Here is a 21,501-nt window from a genome sequence, read left to right on the forward strand (position 1 = left end):
GTAGGTAACTATGCTTATTTTGCTAGATTTTATGATGACGAATAAAATGCTTTCTGTATATTTAATGTCCGCAGTTTCCAGTACACAGACATAATTCTGGTATAGGTTAAAAAAATAGACACAGGTATCCCCATGTCTAAAGAGGAGGGCGGCTCGCTTAACAAATAAGATCATGTACAACCGCAATTTCAGGTTGGGTTAGGTTAGGTTCGTTAATTACCTTTTATCCCTCAGAGCAGAAAATAGAAGCCCCGCCTCGCGGGGCTTCGTTGGTTTGTCACCAAGTCATACTTGCATAACCTATATTAGTATGAAAATAGTTATTTGTACAACAAGAGATCAAAGTTTGATATTTCTTCGAGTGCTTATTTTGAGTCCCGTGCAAGCGAAAGATTCTATAATAGATTCACGAGCGTAGCGAGTGAATCTAATTTAGAATCTTGAGCGTAGTAAGGGATTCAAAAGCGCACGAGATGTAAATAACTTTGATCTCGTGTAGTACACAAAATTTTTCACCCTAAGCAGTGAGAACATACCTAGCTAGGGACAGAGATAATAGAACCCAAGTATATCGAACTTGTATTAGACCCCGCATGTTGAAATGACATTTGACTATAAAGGTCACTTGAATGACATTTTGTCTCACTTAGTGAGCAAAATGCGGTTTTGCTCACGCATTTTGTCTCACACAGTGAGCAAAATCGCATTTTGCTCACTGTTTTTAAGAAGCAAAGTACCCTTGTTCGAGCTGCTGAGGTGAAAATATACATAGCTGTTATGATTTCTAAATGTAAGCTCTCCGCGTAATAGTTATTTGTTTTACAAGGGGGCAAAGTTGTTGTTTAACCGCTCGTGCTAATATTGATACCCGATCAAGCGAAAGATTTCAAAATTGAACCACGAGCGTAGTGAGTGGTTCGAAAGATGGAATCTTGAGCGTTGTAAGGGTTTCAAAGAACGAGGGTTAAACAAAATTTGCCGCCGAGTGAAACACAGAATTTTTCACCACACCAACCTGAAGCAAATATTAAATGTAAAATATCAAACAAAATCAAATCCAAATGAATTTTATGTGCAGGTTGAAGTTATTTATTAAAACAACAAGTAAGTACCTATAAAATTACTTAAAGTGAGTTATAGCATGAAAATTATCGTGAAAATAAATATTTTGCCTCTTCCTAAGTAGTACAATTTCTCTCATAAATAGTGTTTTAATATTATCAGCAAAAATAAGAGCGCTATTTTATTAGAATAATTTCATTTATAATAGTTATTTCTCGGACCCAATTTTGGACCCGGGTATATCCTTAAACTACGTTCAAAAGAGAGGTATGGGCACTGTAAATGTCATCTCGCTTTGTGTGGTAGGGCACAGCACAGCGAATGTCATTCCAGATCTATCCGAGCAGAGCCCAACTGGGGAAGTACGTACTTACCTCCACCTTACAGAAAACACCGGTCAAATAGCACTAGGCCCCACTCAAATCGTTGCAAGTGCATTAAAATTAAAGTGCATAAAATTATGTCTGTATGATGAATTATGTCTGGATGAAAGTATTTTATTCGTCATCATAAAATCTAGCAAAGTAAGCATACCTACGTAGATACTCGTACTCGATCATTTTGTAAGATAAACGACGGTCCGCAAGATAAACGAAAGTCCAACTACCTGCGCTGCGGTCATTTAATAATTTTTTCACCATCTTTTTGCAGTAGGATATTACTCAACGTGTATATATTTAGAATCTGCATGAATTACGCTTTATTATAGTATTTTTTATATGATATTTTTGGCTACTATACAAAAGTTATTAGCTCTCAAAGCAAATATCTCCATCCTAAATTTTCATCTTTTTACGTTTTTCTTGTAAAATTACTATGAAGCTGAAAAAAAACAAATATCAGCAATGAATTCTACGTCTTCGGTTTATACGAAAATGATACCAAACTTGCCCTAGTAGCCACCAGGACCAGAACAGATTTTTTTGAATGATGACGGGTGGCGGCCATCTTTGTACCCCCCCTCCCCTTATGGCCTCCCAGGCTTGAAATGCTTAGAATTACTCAAAGATCATATGTGATGAAGCTCATAGCTTAATAAAAAATTTTTGGGTCAACTTCATAACTGACTCCGCTATATTCCAAATCAGTTTTATCTTTGGCCTATTGTAGTTTGTATTGCATGTATAAAAAGAACTGTCATTATTAGTGATACCGTCTAGATACAAGAATACCTATAGTATGGTAGTATCCCCAAACTGGTGTGAAGACTAGTATTGGTTAAGACTCAAGTCTTTTGGGTCCTCTGCTTTAAGACTGTACTCGATTTTTCAGATTTATAATTAAGTCAAAACCCGAGTTCTTTTCAACTCATCAGGGACCCAAGTTTGTAAGAGACTTGAACTGTTTTCAGAGAACTCTTTTTTTACAAAAATATTTAAGATAAATTGTCTTGTCTCCGTGTCCTCTTTAATGCTTGTAGTATTTAGATACAATTTACAAAAGGCTTGAGTGCTTTTCACTTGCGCATAAACAAGATTCTACTCAGGGCTTAAAATATTAGGAAATTTTTTTGCACAGTCTCATAAAAGTGAGTTGAGTTTTTCAAATTTAGACTCAAAAGACTCAATATCCTACCAACACTAGTGATGACTGGCGCCATACCCTATCATTCGCACTTGCATGTATGAATATGACCCCAGGCACGAGCATGGTTTGCAGACACTACGACTTATGATGTAAACGGATGAAGCAGTGCCCATGCATGTAAGGAAGCCTGCCATGCATCATGCATGTAGCTACATACTCACTCCGCTTCTTCATTATTATCAAACTGACTGAATAATATCTCATTAAAATTTAATCTCTTCTTGGCCTTAGACATCTTTAGGACTTTCTTTATTCTACCGTCCTTAATGTTAGGCACGGTGGTGCCTTTGTAGACTGGGTCCAGTGACGAGTATGAACCCTCGCTCAGCAGACCGCGAGGCATGCTACATACACCCAAAAAAAACATAAGCCTTAAAATGGTGAAGCAAAGAAAAAACATGCTAAGGCTAAGCCCATGCCGGGTGTGCTGGTGCCTAGTTAGTAAGGAAATTGGATTTTAAAATTATAATGTTTAACTTGCAAGTCCTCAGTCAAATAATTTGTACATATTCACAATGACAGATTTTTTATTTGAAAATTGAATATGAAAAGGATAGGACTTACAAGTCTCAGATGCAGTTAACATTACCCAAAGGATTAGGCGTGTAAGTGAACTTTTTAGTTAAACCAAAAAAATTATAAGTGTACCATGCCCACTGGCTAGTATTAGGGTCGGTTGCACCAAACCGTATGTCACCATTCCCTATAAAGCTCTTTAAAGTGTTTGCTAAATTTTATTGTATGTAAACTTTCATAATGACTGCTGAGTGACGGGATCAGTCTGCTGTATGTGGTGGGTGCAACTGGCCTTTAGAATGGCATGGTGCAATTTTCCAGAGTATGCCTTATTATAAAACTGGACAGTTAATCATCTGTTAGTAAAGTTATAAAACAACACAAATGACATTCAAACATCAATTCCCAGTACCAATCACTTAACAAACAGGCCTTAAACATAAGGATTAAAATAACAAGAAAACATTTGCATTAACATACTTTCGCTTAAACTTTGCCACAGAAACCAAATAGGTTAGTCTTAACATGTGAAACAGCTGACGTGCGGAATTTCTTGAATTTAAATTTCGAATTTAGCTCTTACCTGGAAGTGTTGGGACGTCGGTGTTCTTGAAGGCTGGAAAGTTGTTTTGCCGCCGCCGGGGTTCGGGCCGCGCTCTAGTCAATCTGCACTGCCTCCGATCAGCGCTAACGACTAAATAGTACCTGCCTGAGTGTACTTCTGTTCATGAAACTGCGGTTGATGGCTCACTTCGCGGCGTACTGAAAGCGCATGCGTGCTTTATTACGTCAATTTTTCAATCTAGAACCCGGGAAGTGGTTACTTAAAACGTAAATGGCAAGTTGTATGACGATAACATACGTTAAATTGAGAATTTCGTAATCTATGTACTGCTGCGCTAAGTTTAACGCACGTTTTTAATACATACTTTATTCGTTAAGTGTTTTATGGGTAACTATTATCACTGTAATAGCATCGCAAGAAGTAAATGCTAGAGAAAGGCAGAGCGGATCAATGTAAATCAAATACTCACGATAGACAACACCCGGTCCCACTTTAATTACAATAAACAACAGCAAAACACTCTGTAAGTCGCTACAAAACAAATAACGATCTATTTTCAGATCAATTCAAAACTTTTCTTTCGGAACCATAAACAGTAGAGTAAAATAGTAAGCGATTGAGTGATTTGACAGCAACATTAGATGCAATAGAGAAAGTAGAATAATAAAAAAATGTAATCAAGGAATTCATTCTCCTATTTTAAATATTTTTGCAAATATTCAAAACTTTATTTTAGATTTTATATTATTTCTTTTATTTTTATTTCAAGGAGTCCTCATTTTGTTTCATATCGCCATCTTGTGATTTTATTCATATCCACTATGCTGCAAAAAGGGTGATCGTTAGCAAAAAATGCAACAGATGGCTCTGCTTGTTGCGGCATAAGCTTCTGCAATAGGAGAAAGAGACTTAATATTATTACGCAATAAGGATAGAGGACGCTACTGATATTATTTGAAACAAATTAATTTCTAAACGTTATTACTTATTTGCTTATTATTAAGTAATGGGTAAGTACCTACTCTGTGGGTAGTATGCATCTTGCGCGACTTCAAGTATGGACTACCTACCTTGCTACTTACTGTTGGCAGTGTTGGCTGCTAGCGCGGCAGATTTGCGCGTGATGCGTATAGCGTGCTAATCAAACAAAGGTATGCAGAACGAAATCGAGTTAATGAGGACAAAATTCGTGAGTGAATTATACTTGCGCATTAGAAATATAATATTTAAAACGAAAAACCGGCCAGAAGCATGTCGAGACATGCTCAGTGTAGGGTTCCGTAGTTTTCCGTCCGTCACAATAGTCTACCTTGAACGGGGGCTACGAGTATTACTAGTATTAGTGGGTATTATATCATGCACTAGGGAGTGTAGTACCTTCGCAGCACGAACTCGACTTTTTATTAATAGGTCAGGAAATGAATGCTCAAAAAACGTTGTAGAGGGAAATGCTAGGAACACAATTTTTGACTCCGTAACTTTGTTTAGACTAGTTAGGAGGTGAACATATCAAAAGTCCCCGGCTGTAGCCCCGGTGCTGCGGGGTAGAGGGGGGTAAGAAGGTCGAATTTTTCGGTTTTTCATTGATATCTTGGAAACTTTGCATCTTAGCGACATGACTACTAAGACAAACCGAAAGCTCATAAAATTAGTTACAAGTTTTATCTAGTCAAGTTTTTCGATATCTTGAATAGTTTTTGAGATAGACGCTCTTGAAAGTTTATTTAGGGATTTTAATGTTATCTTGATATCTACATCAGTGATGCTGTTAGGCCATGTTTGGCATCATTTTCGTATAAATCGGGGGTGCTGAATTCATTTATGGTATCACATTGACACTATTCCGAAGTAAAACCAAAATTAAAAAAATATATATTTTTGAAAATCCCTCTTCACGCTTAAACCGCTGAACCAATTTCGTTGAAATTTGGTACAGAAATAGTTTCAGTCTCGACACAGCACATAGGATAGTTTTTATAACCAAAAGCATCTTTTGAGGATGTGAAAAGTGGGGTGGAAGTTTGTATGGGGAGTCAGTAACCGCTGAACCGGTTTAGGTGAAATTTAGGATGGTATACATCTGTGATTTAGATGAAAATGATACCTAACATGACTTCAAACCTTACCTTAAGTAGTATGAACCTCAGGAATTCAGTTTCGTCGATGAAGTTTAATTCCCCCCATACTCCATTTCAAAACTTTAAAGGATTATTATTGAGATAAAAAGTATCTTATGTCCTGTCTTGGGACTCGAAATATCTGTATACCAAATTACAATTAAATCGGTTGAGCGGTTTAAGCGTGAAGAGGAATTTAAAAAAAAAGGTATTTGTTTAAAGTTTATATGTTTTTTCTTAGGAATGGTGTCAATGTGATACCAAAAATGAATTCAGCATCCCCGATTTATACGAAAATGATACCAAACACGGCCTAGCAGCTTCACTAATGTAGATATCAAGATAAAATTGAAAGCCCTAAATAAACTTTCAAGAGCGGATATCTCAAAAACTATTCAAGATATCGAAAAACTTGACTGAATAAAACTTGTAACAATTTTTATCAGCTTTTGGTTTGTCTCAGTAGTCAAGTCGCTAAGACGCATAGTTTCCAAGATATTAGTGAAAAACCGAAAAATGAGACCTTCTTTCCCCCCTCTCCCCCCCAGCACCGGGGCTACGGCCGGGGACTTTTGATATGTTCACCTCCTAACTAATCCAAACAAAGTTACGGAGTCAAAAATTGTGTTCCTAGCATTTCCCTCTATAACTTCTTATTTCTTGGCCTATAAGAAGAAAAGGCTTTTTGCGATAACTTGAAAAACCCCTATTCGTTTAAAACGACCTTTTCAACGGCGCACCACACAAAAAACATAATTTCATCCCATTTTACCCTAATCTTGTTTTCTACTTTTCATTTTTAGGTTTATACTAGCGATCCTCCCCAGCTTCCAGCGGCGGATTTGCAGTCTTTGCCGCCCTAGACCCCAGGCTCGTAGCCGCCCCTTTTCAGCACCCAATATTAACTACATTTTGAGTTATTACTTGTTATCATCAGCGAATTTTTTTTTTTTCTATTTGCCGCCCTTAAATCTCTTGCCGCCCTAGGCCCGGGCCTACTGGGCCTTAGGGCAAATCCGCCACTGCCAGCTTCGCACGGGTTAGGCATAAAACCTTTAAAAATTATACACCTAACTCAAGAATTACTCTATTGATAGGTCAGTAGTTTTTGAGTTTAAACCGAACACACAACACAAACAGACCGACGCGGCGGGGGACTTTGTTTTATAAGGTGTACTGCCGGCCTAGCCAAGGTTACAATCGCTATAGCTTCAACAACGAAAAGCATTATGTCTCTCTATCACTCTTCCATATTAGCGCGACAGTGACAATTGCGATCGCTACGGAACGTAAGCGATTGGCATCTTGGCTACGCGGCCTGAAGTCCAAGCTAATTTGCAGCTTTCTATTAGCACTAATGATCACGGGGCAAAGCCACGGACGCACAGATAGACAGACGGACATGGCGCAACTATCAGGGTTCCCTTAGACCTTAGAGGCTTAGACACTTTAGACAGACTCTACATATCAAGCTTTCAATAGCATAACCGAATGCAAGATTTGACTTTTCGACATTCCTAAAACTGAACATTATAATTCAGCTCTGACTAAGTGGGTAGACGAAAAAGCATCAATTTTTAAAAGTCATTAATACCTAATTATGCAGCGTATTATCGCGACCACTCTTTGGTTTTAGATCCTTATTAATAAATTGTTCTCAATTCACGTAGCGCTAAAATCAATCAATTCATTATAAATCACTTTTAATTATACGTCGAGATAGTCATTCGTACTCATAAGTAAAACTGAATCTACAATTTGTATTTCGTACCTATATAAAAATTATGCTTAAATAAGAGTCATAGTTGTATTGGTTCATTGGACCTAAGAGGAGGGAAATGAAAATACCCAAATAAAAGAGAATGTAACACACGGGTCACGGACAGAGCCGCAAGAATAATTTTATTATTAATTGTCAATAACGCAATAAGTACCAAGACATGCTAGGTACACGCACAGTGCAGAAACAACACTTTTTTAAATTTGCTTTGGAGTTAAAATTGTACTCGTACACCTCGGTCGGTACAGACGTGCAGTCTGTACCGACCTGCGTCGGCTATAGTCGCAATCTTTGCATCTCCTCCACAGTAGTAAGAGGTTTTTAACTTTAGGTATTGTTGGCTAAAGGTAACCAATGCGTAATTAATGTCCTCGAAATGGAGTTACGAGATTTGCTTTTGTCATCTTTGGAGTATCGTCTAGGCATTATGGTATGTGTGATGTCTTTCGATATCCACCTTATAATGTATCCGTCATTAGCCTGGGAAAATACTTACAATCCATAGATGGGTACGACGGCACCCCCACTACAATTATCCCCACAAGCACCTTTCCCCCCACTAGTATAAAACGCCACACAGTTCGGCACATGTTCAACCTTTGCATCCCCAATGACCGGCAACGGCTCATCGACGACGAAACTCATATTGTCCATGGTTTAAAAAAAATGCGGTCGAATTTGGAATCTAAATCCGACAGCAGCCGTCGGCGAAGCTGTTCTGAAATGGACTGAGTTGAGAATAAAATCGAGGAGTGGTATTTTATTGTTATGCTTAGGTACATTGATTAGGGCAGCGAAGCGGAAAAATGCATTTGTTCATTTTATACTGAAGGAGAATAGCCTTAATGCGAAATTGTACCTACCTACTTAAACATATTACGCACAAATTTACCATTATAGGTACATGTACGGTCAGCAGCAAAAGTTGCTAAGCGGGCGAGGTGTTCAAATTTACCTTGACACGCTCTTATTCTCTCAACAATAAAGTCGCATCAAGATCGTTTTGAACACCCGGCCCGCTTAGCAACTTCTGCTGCTGACTGTACTGATCAGGTACCTACATGGTGTGTATGATTTTTTCTTAGAAACCATAGGTACCTAGGCAGTTTAAATAGTATTGACATGATACATAATGATAAATGTCACTTATTTGTGTATTCCTACATTTGGGTGTGGACGTTAGGTATCCTATCCAGCAAATAATAAAAATAACTACAACATCCTTTATATAATTTCCAAGCATTAGATGTTTTCCAATCTGCATCGATCCTTCATCTTTCAATGGCTGAATACTTCTATCTTTCCTAGAATAAACGGAAAATAAAAAAGTCATTATTTTTACTTTATAGAAGCACTAAGAGCTTGGCCGGAGATAAAATAGTAAGTACCTACCTACCATTGGATTATTTAATAAGTTTATAGGAATTCCGTCTTAATGAGTCAACAGCTTTCACAGATTTTCTACCAAATATAGTACCTATGATAAATTACTGATAATACTGATATATTAATCAATATTTTTGTGCTACTCGTATTCGAAATGAAAATGAGAGTGTTTATCTCGAAAGGCACCACGTCAACCTTTGATTAACAAACTTAATTAAAGGGGGGGGGGGTGTCTGGAGATCGGATGATGGTAGCATGACGTAGGAGGAAACGGGGTCATACGAAGCATGATTTTTGGATGATTTTAGGAGGGGGACAAAATCGTCAAAAATAGATGACGTAATTTATGGACAGCCCCTTAGCTACCTTTAACTGCATCTCTCAAGTTCTCGCTTTAGTATTCCCGATACTATGAGCCGTAAGGCATAACTATATTAGAGACGTTTGCTACTTGTATTGTTGACGCTCCGAATCTCAATTCATACCACTGTACCGTCAGCAAGTGGCTCGATTTCTATCCCGTTACAGCCTTAGTTTTGGGCATAAGCGGGGAAAAATTGAATTTTTTACTCATTACTTAAGTACGTAAACCTGCCAGGACTCTCTACATTTCTTAGTTAGTGTTTCGCTACTGCAAGGTAGAGTTAGAAAGTAGGTACTGTGGATGTAAAAGCTTTAAAATTAAACTGGCTTATAATAAAAGGTTTTTTTAAATCAATTATTTTTTTACGTTATCTACATATTTAGCCTGGCTCGATAATATCAAACAAATTTGCATTAATTCTGTGTAATCTCGCACTTTTTTTAGAACAATCATGATTTAAAGTATGATCCAGTATCTATTCATATTTGATTAAAAATTGTTTTTGGCAAAAATATTACGCTATTATAAAACTTATAAATTAAATATTTTTTTAACATTCTTATCCAGGCTAAGTTTCATGGCTCCTCTACACAATGGGCCAACGCCGGCCACAAGAGACGCAGCCTTGCGGTAGAATGAGGTAGCAATGTCACTTGCTCCCTCTAACGCATAAATGCATCTCTTGGAGTGGCCGGCGTTGGCCCATCGTGTAGAGGAGCCATCAAAGTAGTGAACGTACTTACACTCATTATCTTATTAGACATTGTTTCGTTGTAATATTTAAAAGACATAAAGTGGGATGCATTATACCATGCCAGAAGCATTATATTATTTCCATGTGATGCATTTTAAACGGCCTTTTATAAGTACCTACATTAAATTTATTTATGTATAGTCCCACCTCCTCGGTCTTTCTATCTTGAACATTATGAGCTCTGTTACTTATCTCGTGATATTGCAAAATAGGTACACTAGATGCATCAGGCTACATGACAGTTAAATTATATGTTTCAGTGACTCCACGTAAAAAAAAAAGTCACCGACCTATTGATTGAATGTTAAATTAATTCCTATATCCTTGCTCAAATACTAGGTAAAAGTTTCGTTTTTTTACAAGCTTTTATTTAGTTTCACCTGTCCCGTTGTCTGTAATCAAATCTTGCAAGTTAAATTTGATCCACTTCCAGGTTTCCGATTAAGCTGAAATTTTGCATGCATGTATAAATTGGATGACAATGCCATATTATGGTACCATCGAGCTGATCTGATGATGGAGACAGAAAAACTTATTTTAAATAAAAATTACTAAATATCTTTACATCCGCATCCACATCCGCGTATGTGAGCCTTTAAATATCCGCATCCGCATCCGCGGAAGTCAAAAAATCTGCATCTGTAACATCCTTGGGTCTAAGGTAGGTAAGTATAACAACTTAATTATTTTTACCCGACGACGGCAACGCAAAAGGAGGGTTATTTTTTTTTCATCTATTAGTTAATGTACTGGATGTACCTAATAATTTTACATGGTTCCTTCTACAGAATACTTAGATGTGCTATCTAGCGTACAAAATGAATAAATCCTTAAAGGGGACGTCTACCTATTCCTAGATTTTAATATTGAAGAATGCTAAAAGGACTATAGCTCTTAAGTATATTGCTTTCTTAATCTAGCCTGCTAGATTATAAGAACTAGGTACTTAGGTAGGTGGCGTAGGTGCATTAGAAAATTTAAGAGACAAAAAAAAGGTTGATTGTCTTTTATTTTGGGTCATCCAGACGGGACTGATTGAATCGGTCGATTTGATCAGAAATGAAATTGGCGTCAATCTCCAATTTTATATTTATGGTGATATAAGAGCCCTCTAAATTGAAAATATGCCCCAGAACGAAAATACTGGCCTTACAAGTTGGTATTCTTGCGTCCGCACCTCATTTTATCGGTAATATCGGTCATTATATCGGCGATTGAATTCGGTGAGCCAAATTGGTATTTGCCTCCGCACCTCCAGTTCGATCGGCCAATTGAATCAGATTGGCGAAAAATTTACTAAGCTGGATAAGAAACACACTTCACGTTAAATGCAATTTATCGTTACTACCGTTTGCTAAACATATACATAATTAACACCGTGGGTCAAACACATTTCAGAAAAAGATATCTACTAGTGTGGATTGTGGACAATAACAATATTTATATACGATAAGATCCGCGTACATAATACGTTTTTTTTTTATTTCAGTCTCAAGTACTTATTGAAAAAAGTATACCGTCTGTAAGAGTGCAGCGTGAAAATGAGCTTTTGATTCTATTAACTTTACGATGTCTACAGGAAAGACGCGACCGAGTTAAGCATACCTACAACAAACTGTATACTCGTAGTAAGCTGCACAGAAATTAACCTCCCTCCATAGAAATTGTTTTGCAGGGGGGTCAGTTATCTCTTCAGCTTTACATGACCCTCCTATTTATATCACATTTTCGTATAATTAGCTTCCTATAACCTGTTAGCGCGTTGTCTAATGCACGAAATAAATGCAGTCTGCGAGACGTCTGCTGTCTATAATTTCCTACTATTGTATAGGTAATGATCCAAATGAGTTAAGTACTAAGTTCTAAATCGGTTTCCTTAGTCTGTCTGACCGCAGGTCAGTGGCGAGAAATGCCACGACCAATATATGTAATGCTCAGCATTGTCTGACAAGCAAAATTGGACGTAATTTAGCGAAAAGGATCTATCCTCAAAAATATGACATTCAATTTAATGACTTTTCTTTTTGATAGAAAGTTCAATTCCTGCTGACGGACTTTTGTGGATTGATTATATACTTTTCCTAGCGTTAGGCAGGCTTCTTTCTCATTTGTTTTGGTTAAAGTTTACAGAAGAGTTTTTCTTCTCTGATGTTGACTTGGACGGACTTCAATGGATTTCAATGACGTATTTTGGTATGCATATCAAAGTCACCTGGGAACTTATAGGGTCATTGCTCATTGCGCCAGTTCACCGTCCAGTGCCTGTTTCCGTCCACTTGGCATAGTTAACATTGGCACAAATAATTGTTTATAATTTTAATATAGGTACAGTCACCTGCAATAATATATTACACTACGAAGGCCGCAATAATATCTGACACGATCTTATTTGTAGAGCCATAAGAAGGTGTCACATATTTTTGCGGTCTTCGAAGAGTAACATATTATTGCATGTGACTGTAGCCCTAAATATACATATATTGAAATGCTATGCAATTCTTAAAATTATACACAATTCTTTGTGGCAACTACTATTATAAATAGAACATATTTATGAATAACTAGCTGTTGCCCGCGACTTCGTCCGCGTGGAAATTTATCTTCAACATTTTACATCTTTAGTACCTATAATTTTCATATCCAAGCAATGTTGAAATTAAGTACTTTTCTTTTTTAGCAAGTGGTATGAAGTTTTAAGTCAAGTGGATTTTGATGTTGGTTGCTGAAATTACTTTTCTTGTATTCTCATAATAGGTACCTATGCCCTTATACAAAGATTCAAGTTCCGCATTCCGCACTCACAAAATATCTGATCTCCATACAAACTTTCAACCCCTTTCTCACCACCTTGGGGGATGATTTTCAAAAATGCTTGAATTAGTTTTCATGTTTTTTAATTTATTACCTTTTTTTCCAAAAAGTTGAAGTTCCTAGCTTAAAATTAAATTTACACCCCAAGACGAATTTCCCCTTTTTCGCCCCCTTAGGGATTGAATTTCCAAAAACGTTGCAATTACTTTTTTTTGTAATCGGCTATTATGTCTTTCTAAGAAGTTTCAAAGCATTTGTAATGGATTCAAACTTTGAACCCCATTTTAACCCTGTTAGGGGATGAATTTTACAAATCGCTGAAATCACTTTTATTGTCTTCTAATAATATACCCAAATACAAAGATTCACATCCCGCGCTCGAAAAAATGCATGATATCCATACAAACTTTCAACCCCTTTTTCACCACCTTAGGGGATGAATTTTCAAAAACGCTGAAATTAGTTTTCTTGTATTTTAATTTAAAACGTTTTTACAAAGTTTCAAGTTCCTTGCCTAAAATAAAATTTGCACCCGCAGACGAACTTCCATCCCCTTTTTAACCCCCTTAGGGATTGAAATTCCAAAAACGTTGCAATAACTTTTTTTTGCAATCGGCTATTATGCCTTTCTAAAACGTTTCAAAACCATTTGTGATGGATTCAAACTTTCAACTCCTTTTTAACCCTGTTAGGGGATGAATTTTACAAAACGCTGAAATGACTTTTCCTGTCTTCTAATAATATCCCTAAATACAAAGATTCAAGTCCCACACTCTAAAAAATGTTTGATATCCATACAAACTTTCAACCCCTTTTTCACCACCTTAGGGGTTGAATTTTCAAAAACGCTGAAATTAGTTTTCTTGTATTTTAATAATATATCTTTTAACGAAGTTTCAAATTCGTAGCTCAAAAGAAAACTTGAACCCCATACAAACTTTCATCCCCTTTTTAACCCTGTTAGGGGATGAATTTTACAAAACGCTGAAATTTTATTGTCTTCTAATAATATCCCCAAATACAAAGATTCAAGTCCCGCGCTCGAAAAATTTTTTGATATCCATACAAACTTTCAACCCCTTTTTCACCACCTTGGGGGATGAATTTTCTAAAACGCTGAAATTAGTTTTCTTGTATTTGAATTTGATACTTTTTTACAAAGTTTCAAGTTCCTAGCTTAAAATAAAATTTGCACCCGAAGACGAACTTTCATCCCCTTTTTAACCCCCTTAGGGGTTGAATTTCCAAAAAACGTTGCAACCACTTTTTTTGTAATCGGCTATTACGCCTTTCTACGAAGTTTCAAAGCATTTGTAATGGATTAAAATTTTCAACCCCTTTTTAACCCTGTTAGGGGATGAATTTTACAAAACGCTGAAATTACTTTTCCTGTCTTCTAATAATATCCCTAAATACAAAGATTCAAGTCCACCACTTAAAAATTTTTTTGATATCCATACAAACTTTCAACCCCTTTTTCACTACCTTAGGGGATGAATTTTCAAAAACGCTGAAATTATTTTTCTTGTATTATAATAATATATCTTTTTACGAAGTTTCAAATTCCTAGCTTAAAAGAAAACTTTAACCCCATACAAACTTTCATCCCCTTTTTAACCCTCTTAGGGGTTGAATTTCTCAAAATCGCTTCTTATCTCTTGTACACTTTATAAATGCAATCTGGTGTGCAAATTTCAACTTTCTGGCTTTTGTAGTTTCGGCTCTGCGTTGATGAATCAGTCAGTCGGGACACTTGCATTTATATATATAGATAAAATAAATATATTTATAGTTAAATCTAACACAAACGAGATTTTTTGCCGTTTTTTGCGTAATGGCACGGAACCGTTCGTGCGCGAGTCCGACTCGTCCTTTTTTATTCAGTTCAGTTTTCTGTGAAACCATACATATAAGTTTTTAATCCAATACCTAGGTATATGAATCTGATGGAGTGCATTGATGCACAAAATCACTTAAGCAGAGTTTTACTTACCTACCTACTTACTTATATCAGTTTCATCACCATCGCTACCACTGACCATAAGCCAAACCAATGCGAAGTGCTTATAATCTATCTATCTATCTATATATATAAATGCAAGTGTCCTGACTGACTGATTCATCAACGCAGAGCCGAAACTACAAAAGCCAGAGAGTTGAAATTTGCACCCCAGATTGCATTTATAAAGTGTACAAGAGATAAGAAGCGATTTTAGGCAATTTAACCCCTAAGGGGGTTAAAAAGGGGATGAAAGTTTGTATGGGGTTAAAGTTTTCTTTTAAGCTAGGAATTTGAAACTTGGTAAAAAGATATATTATTAAAATACAAGAAAACTCATTTCAGCGTTTTTGAAAATTCATCCCCTAAGGTGGTGAAAAGGGGGTTGAAAGTTTGTATGGATATCAAAAAAAAATTCAAGTGGTGGACTTGAATCTTTGTATTTAGGGATATTATTAGAAGACAGGAAAAGTAATTTCAGCGTTTTGTAAAATTCATCCCCTAACAGGGTTAAAAAGGGGTTGAAAATTTTAATCCATTACAAATGCTTTGAAACTTCGTAGAAAGGCATAATAGCCGATCACAAAAAAAGTGATTGCAACATTTTTTAGAAATTCAACCCCTAAGGGGGTTAAAAAGGGGATGAAAGTTCGTCTTCGGATGCAAATTTTATTTTAAGCTAGGAACTTGAAACTTTGTAAAAAAGTATCAAATTCAAATACAAGAAAACTAATTTCAGCGTTTTAGAAAATTCATCCCCCAAGGTGGTGAAAAAGGGGTTGAAAGTTTGTATGGATATCAAAAAATTTTACGAGCGCGGGACTTGAATCTTTGTATTTGGGGATATTATTAGAAGACAATAAAAGTAATTTCAGCGTTTTGTAAAATTCATCCCCTAACAGGGTTAAAAAGGGGATGAAAGTTTGTATGGGGTTAAAGTTTTCTTTTGAGCTACGAATTTGAAACTTCGTTTAAAGATATATTATTAAAATACAAGAAAACTAATTTCAGCGTTTTTGAAAATTCAACCCCTAAGGTGGTGAAAAAGGGGTTGAAAAATTGTATGGATATCAAACATTTATTCGAGTGTGGGACTTGAATCTTTGTATTTAGGGATATTATTAGAAGACAGGAAAAGTCATTTCAGCGTTTTGTAAAATTCATCCCCTAACAGGGTTAAAAAGGGGTTGAAAGTTTGAATCCATTACAAATGATTTTGAAACTTCTTAGAAAGGCATAATAGCCGATTACAAAGAAAAGTAATTGCAACGTTTTTGGAATTTCAACCCCTAAGGGGGTTAAAAAGGGGATGGAAGTTCGTCTGTGGGTGCAAATTTTATTTTAAGCAAGGAACTTGTAACTTTGTAAAAACGTTTTAAATTAAAATACAAGAAAACTTATTTCAGCGTGTTTGAAAATTCATCCCCTAAGGTGGTGAAAAAGGGGTTGAAAGTTTGTATGGATATCAAACATTTTTTCAAGCGCGGGACTTGAATCTTTGTATTTGGGGATACTATTAGAAGACAATAAAAGTAATTTCAGCGTTTTGTAAAATTCATCCCCTAACAGGGTTAAAATGGGTTTCAAAGTTTAAATCCATTACAAATGCTTTGAAAATTCTCAGAAAGGCATAATAGCCGATTACAAAAAAAAAGTAATTGCAACGTTCTTGGAAATTCAACCCCTAAGGGGGCTAAAAAGGGGATGAAAATTCGTCTTCGGGTGTAAATTTAATTTTAAGCTAGGAACTTTAACTTTTTGGAAAAAAAGGTAATAAATTAAAAAACATGAAAACTAATTCAAGCATTTTTGAAAATCATCCCCCAAGATGGTGAGAAAGGGGTTGAACTTGAATCTTTGTATAAGGCATAGGTACCTATTATGACAATACAAGAAAAGTAATTTCAGCAACCAACATCAAAATCCACTTGACTTAAAACTTCATACAACTTGCTAAAAAAGAAAAGTACTTAATTTCAACATTGCTTGGATATGAAAATTATAGGTCTAAATGTTGAAGATAAGATTCCACGCGGACGAAGTCGCGGGCAACAGCTAGTATAATGTATAAATATAGCAAAGAAGGGATGCAGGCTCGCAATCGACTTGTTTTTGCAGACAGTAGCCGAGATAGTAGGTACATGCATACATTCGTATTTCGCGTAGTATTTCGCTTGCTTGTTGCCCTTGCAGGAAGGGCGGGCAAAGTGATTGAAGTTCGGCCTAAACTCACCAATAGAGGTGGCTCAAGTAAAAAGATGCAGGTACTTATATTAAACCACTTGGACTGAACTTCATGTAAGATTCATTTTCATTCAGAAGGTACTTAACTTATTGTATGTACCTAGTTATATTGTCGGTTTTCAAGAAGGTGTTTACAACCAAACAATTGAGTACCATTTAGATATCGACTATTTACTGAAAATGCTTGAAATTGTTTATAAGATATTTTAACTCAGCCACCTGTAGTTTCACATGTGGTTTGTAATATCACCATTATGAGATTCATCAATAATTCAATATTCATTCAATAGATTTGAGATAAAACAGCAAAATTCTACAAATTGCTAATTTGGCAGGTCATTTCATACTATCAGTATGTAAAAAGGAAACGAAGTATACATATCTACCATGAGATGTCGTCGCTAATTAACTCATTTTGCAGTAAGTATGGCAAGCTTCCACAGTCATTAGTACTAGCATACTAGGTATCTTATGCACCGTCAAAACGTTAATGCTTGTATTTGCCAATAATTTGTGTCGCCATAAGCGTGACCTTAAAACAGCGATGCTGGCATGATAGTAATTTCAAAGATATCTTTCATATCAGTATGTATTTGGGTAGATAAGTTATATAAATTCTGGCAGTGATATACAAGACTGAAGGATATCTAGTCCACAGCCATCAAAACAGGCCGCTCTACAAGTATTTCATCAGTTCATTACTTGAACCACTGGGCTCGCGGCGTAGCACTTTCTTCCGAGGTAAAACGGTGTTTCGTCCATTTCATAAATTTGTTTCATAAATTTCTGCCCTGTTTCCTTACTGGAATAGTACCTAAATAAATACTTAGCATTTTTCTTATTAATCGTATGAATTTGAAATATAATATAAGTATTTAATTGTCATGGTTCGGAAAGTTAAGTCATTGGATTAGAACTGATAAAAAATATTCTTAAATCCTGTCTTGATCAAAAAGTTATAGCTCTAAGTAGGTACCTACTACCTATAATAACCAGGTAGGTACTAGGTACCTAATAAACGGAAAGAATGTAACTTTTATTCCTCTAAGTGGGTACAACTGAGTTCACAAACATCTTAACAAACCACCGTTCCAAAAATATATTTGTCTCCAAGACACTGACAAAAAGGTAGGGTAATTTTTTTTTAACATTGGCTTGTATAGGTATTTGTGAACTCGACCGTAGAAATTAAATCGTTTGGATTTGACGTGCTCGGAAAAAGTTGCGGTGAGTGTCGTATGTCGAATAGTATTGCTCTAAAAATTGTTAAATAAAAAATGCTTGGCATCGGTGCATTTGGATCTGACACTGACCAATAGAATAACTCTGTTCGGAATCGTAATTCTCAACGTTTAGACTGGATCATCAAAAATCATTATGGCACGATCGATAACAGCGATCGGCGAAGAAGGCTAAAGGTGATCGATAAGAATAATCGTATATAATACATATATATACATATATATATACCTCTATATATTGTCTTATCGAAGCAAACTAGCAACGATATTGATGTCGTTGCTAGTTTATATCGTCATTGTAAACCATGGCCATCTGTCATTTGACACAAATCCAATTTAATTTTCTCCAGACGAGAGAAATTTTCTTTTTTGTAATGTGTTTATCACTATCATATCCTCCATATCCTATAGAAGATAGTTGAGGGCGCGATAAGCATAGTGCTACCCAACTTGCTTTTTTTGTACACCTCACAAAAAAGAGTAGACTAATTAGCATAGGGCCAAGGCGGAAACAGTGGCTCAGCTCGAACAGTGGCTCTGTCGCCCAAATATCGCCTCTCTCGTGTTGGAAATGGGTTGAGTGAGCCATTGTACCCGGCTTTCCTACCGAGCCACTGTTCCCGTTAAACTTCACTTTCCTTCTTCCTTGCGGTGCGAGACGAAGCGCACACCGGAGCGGCGTGCGGATCTGCATCCAATGTGATGGCTCCTCTACACGATGGGCCAGCGCCGGCCACTCCAAGGGACGCATTTATGCGTTAGAGGGAGCAAGTGATCTATCTCATTCTACCGCATGGCTGCGGCCCTTGGAGTGGCCGGCGCTGGCCCATGGTGTAGAGGAGCCATGAAGAATTTGTCCTGTACTGAAGGTAAGTACTGGCTGGCATGTCTGTTGCTGCTGAACGTTATGTAATCCGTGACGCGAGCACAAATAAATATGAATCGTATGTGTAAACTAACTAAACTAGAACTCTATCAAACTCTCTAGCTCTCCTGAGGTAGATATTTGTCATAAATAAGTTTTCTTTTGCACCGTGCCCCTAACTAGCATCCGAGCCGACGTCAAAGGGAGGGCTTGATTTAAAACGTAAAGAGGTACGTGGCAAACTCATTTCAACTTAGGAAGAGTCCGTTAATACCTGTGGTTGAAATATACTGAAAGTTAATTCATATCAGGTAAGTTAATAAGTGAAAAAAATAAAAGTAAAATATCTCATTTAGACAAAAAAAAATAATAGCCATAATAAATACTAGGATTATTGCAAATATGGGGCAACTATGTACTTACTCCAAACATACAAAAAGTTAAAAACGGGACCCTATTACTAAGATTCCGCTGTCCGTCTGTCTGTCACCAGGCTGTATATAGGTATTTAATGAACCGTGATAGCTAGGCAGTTGAAATTTTCACAGATGATGTTTTCTTTCTTCTTTATTTATTTATGTATTATGATGAACTAAGGGGATCAGCTCCCTCGCTATATCACGTTGCCAAACAAGTAACAACCCTTATATCGCTCCAAAAATGTACCTATATACCCGACGGTAATGACGATGACTATCTTGTACAGCGGCGCACCAGAAAAATAATATAAATTACATATACAGTGATGTAATAACCTAAAAACATGGCAGGTTTGCTTCGCCGATGCTGTGTCAGTTCGGCGGAACATTAGCGCTCCCCAGACTCGCCCCGTAGCAACCTTCATCTAATTACTCTTTAGCTACGAGAACAACCCTAACTTATCAACCTCGTATGATAAAACTCAAATCGGTACAAATATAAGTTTTAACGGAAGGTATTGGGAATTATATTCGCCTGTAAGCGGAATCATGGTTGCGATATTATGTGAGAATAAGAAGTAAACGAGGTTTTATAAATCTTTTGAAGCGAATGTCACTTGCAAGGTGGAATTTGAGTAATAAAAGCGTAGAGAAACCCAGAAATACGAACCTGCGAATATTATAAATGTCTTCTTATCATGCTACGAATTCTGATAAATTTATTAGGTAGGTAAGGTCACTGAGGTACTCTAAGTAGATATGTATAAGTACCTACAAAGGAAAGCATAATTCTCTTTGGTATTACATACTTACATTCGGTCATCAGGAAATTATTTCTTATTTAGTCCACACGACACTGAAATAAGTTGTGAATGTCACCATATTAATACAATATGAAAAACAACCGAAAAACTTTAAAATCCAGGGCATTCCATAACCAGCTAAGCTTTTAAGACGTTCAAGTTCAGTAGATACTCCAAGGTGCTGCCTGCGACTTGCACATAGGGTTGCCAGATGGTCGGGATTTGGCGGGATTCTCCCGATTTTTAGCATGTGTTCCCGATTCCCGACAAAGTGTAAACTGTACCGAAAAACGGCTTCAGGTTATAAAACAATAATTTCAAGTTCCGAACTGTCGTCGAGCGAGCGAGCTGACATAGTGCCAATAATGTAAAATATCGTTGTTTTTAATACAATTAGTACTTTAATTTGAATGTATTTTTTTCCCGACTTAAGTCCCAAAATCCCGAAAAATTGATATTGTTTCCCGATAATAGCGCCTTCCAATCTGGCAACCCTACTTGCACAACCTACTTCTAAACAATTTACGATTCCATAAAAGTTGTTATAAGTGAGAGAGGCGTTAGTGCCTGTAATTTCATGGACCAGCTTTTAGAGTAGGCGGGAGCGGCGGGACTGACGGCGGGGAGCGGAAGCGTGCCGGAAATCACACTTATTTGTTGGGATGAGTAGGTACCTATAATAAAATTGAATAGCGTTTATAATTTAAGTGCTTTATTATGTTATATTTAGTTGTATGCCGTAATTAAGTTAAAAATAATACTACGTTGACCATTTAAATGTTCTTTCAGGTGCGGACTCAATGGAGCATTATTAAAACCAAACGTGGTAATGTGTAGGTTAGGTAACCTACCCAATTATTATGAGTAGGTATTATAATATCTACGTTTACACTTGCATGACGAAACTAAATATCGACATCACAATATTTTTTTTTGCTTTCTTAATAAGGTTTTAGGCACTTTAACTTACACTTACTTTAAATAACAA

At 36.5% G+C, this 21,501-nt stretch overlaps 1 protein-coding gene across 4 annotated transcripts in view; it reads right to left on the reverse strand.

Annotated features, from left to right (window-relative positions):
• The window catches only part of LOC134678318 (protein NDRG3), a 117,237-nt gene extending 108,904 nt beyond the window's left edge, over positions 1-8,333 (reverse strand). For 2 of the 4 annotated variants that reach the window (XM_063536840.1, XM_063536841.1), the window contains exon 1: positions 2,811-2,993. In XM_063536840.1, the coding sequence (XP_063392910.1) occupies positions 2,811-2,992 (182 nt within the window). In that variant the 5' untranslated portion in view covers position 2,993. Of the gene's footprint in view, positions 1-2,810; positions 2,994-3,748; positions 3,928-8,123 lie in introns of those variants that run through there. The other 2 variants (XM_063536842.1, XM_063536843.1) reach the window with 2 other exon arrangements.
• Between the last annotated feature and the right edge of the window lie 13,168 nt (positions 8,334-21,501).

Source organism: Cydia fagiglandana, chromosome Z, assembly GCF_963556715.1.
Source record: "Cydia fagiglandana chromosome Z, ilCydFagi1.1, whole genome shotgun sequence".
In the NCBI taxonomy this organism is placed as follows: Eukaryota; Metazoa; Arthropoda; class Insecta; order Lepidoptera; family Tortricidae; genus Cydia; species Cydia fagiglandana.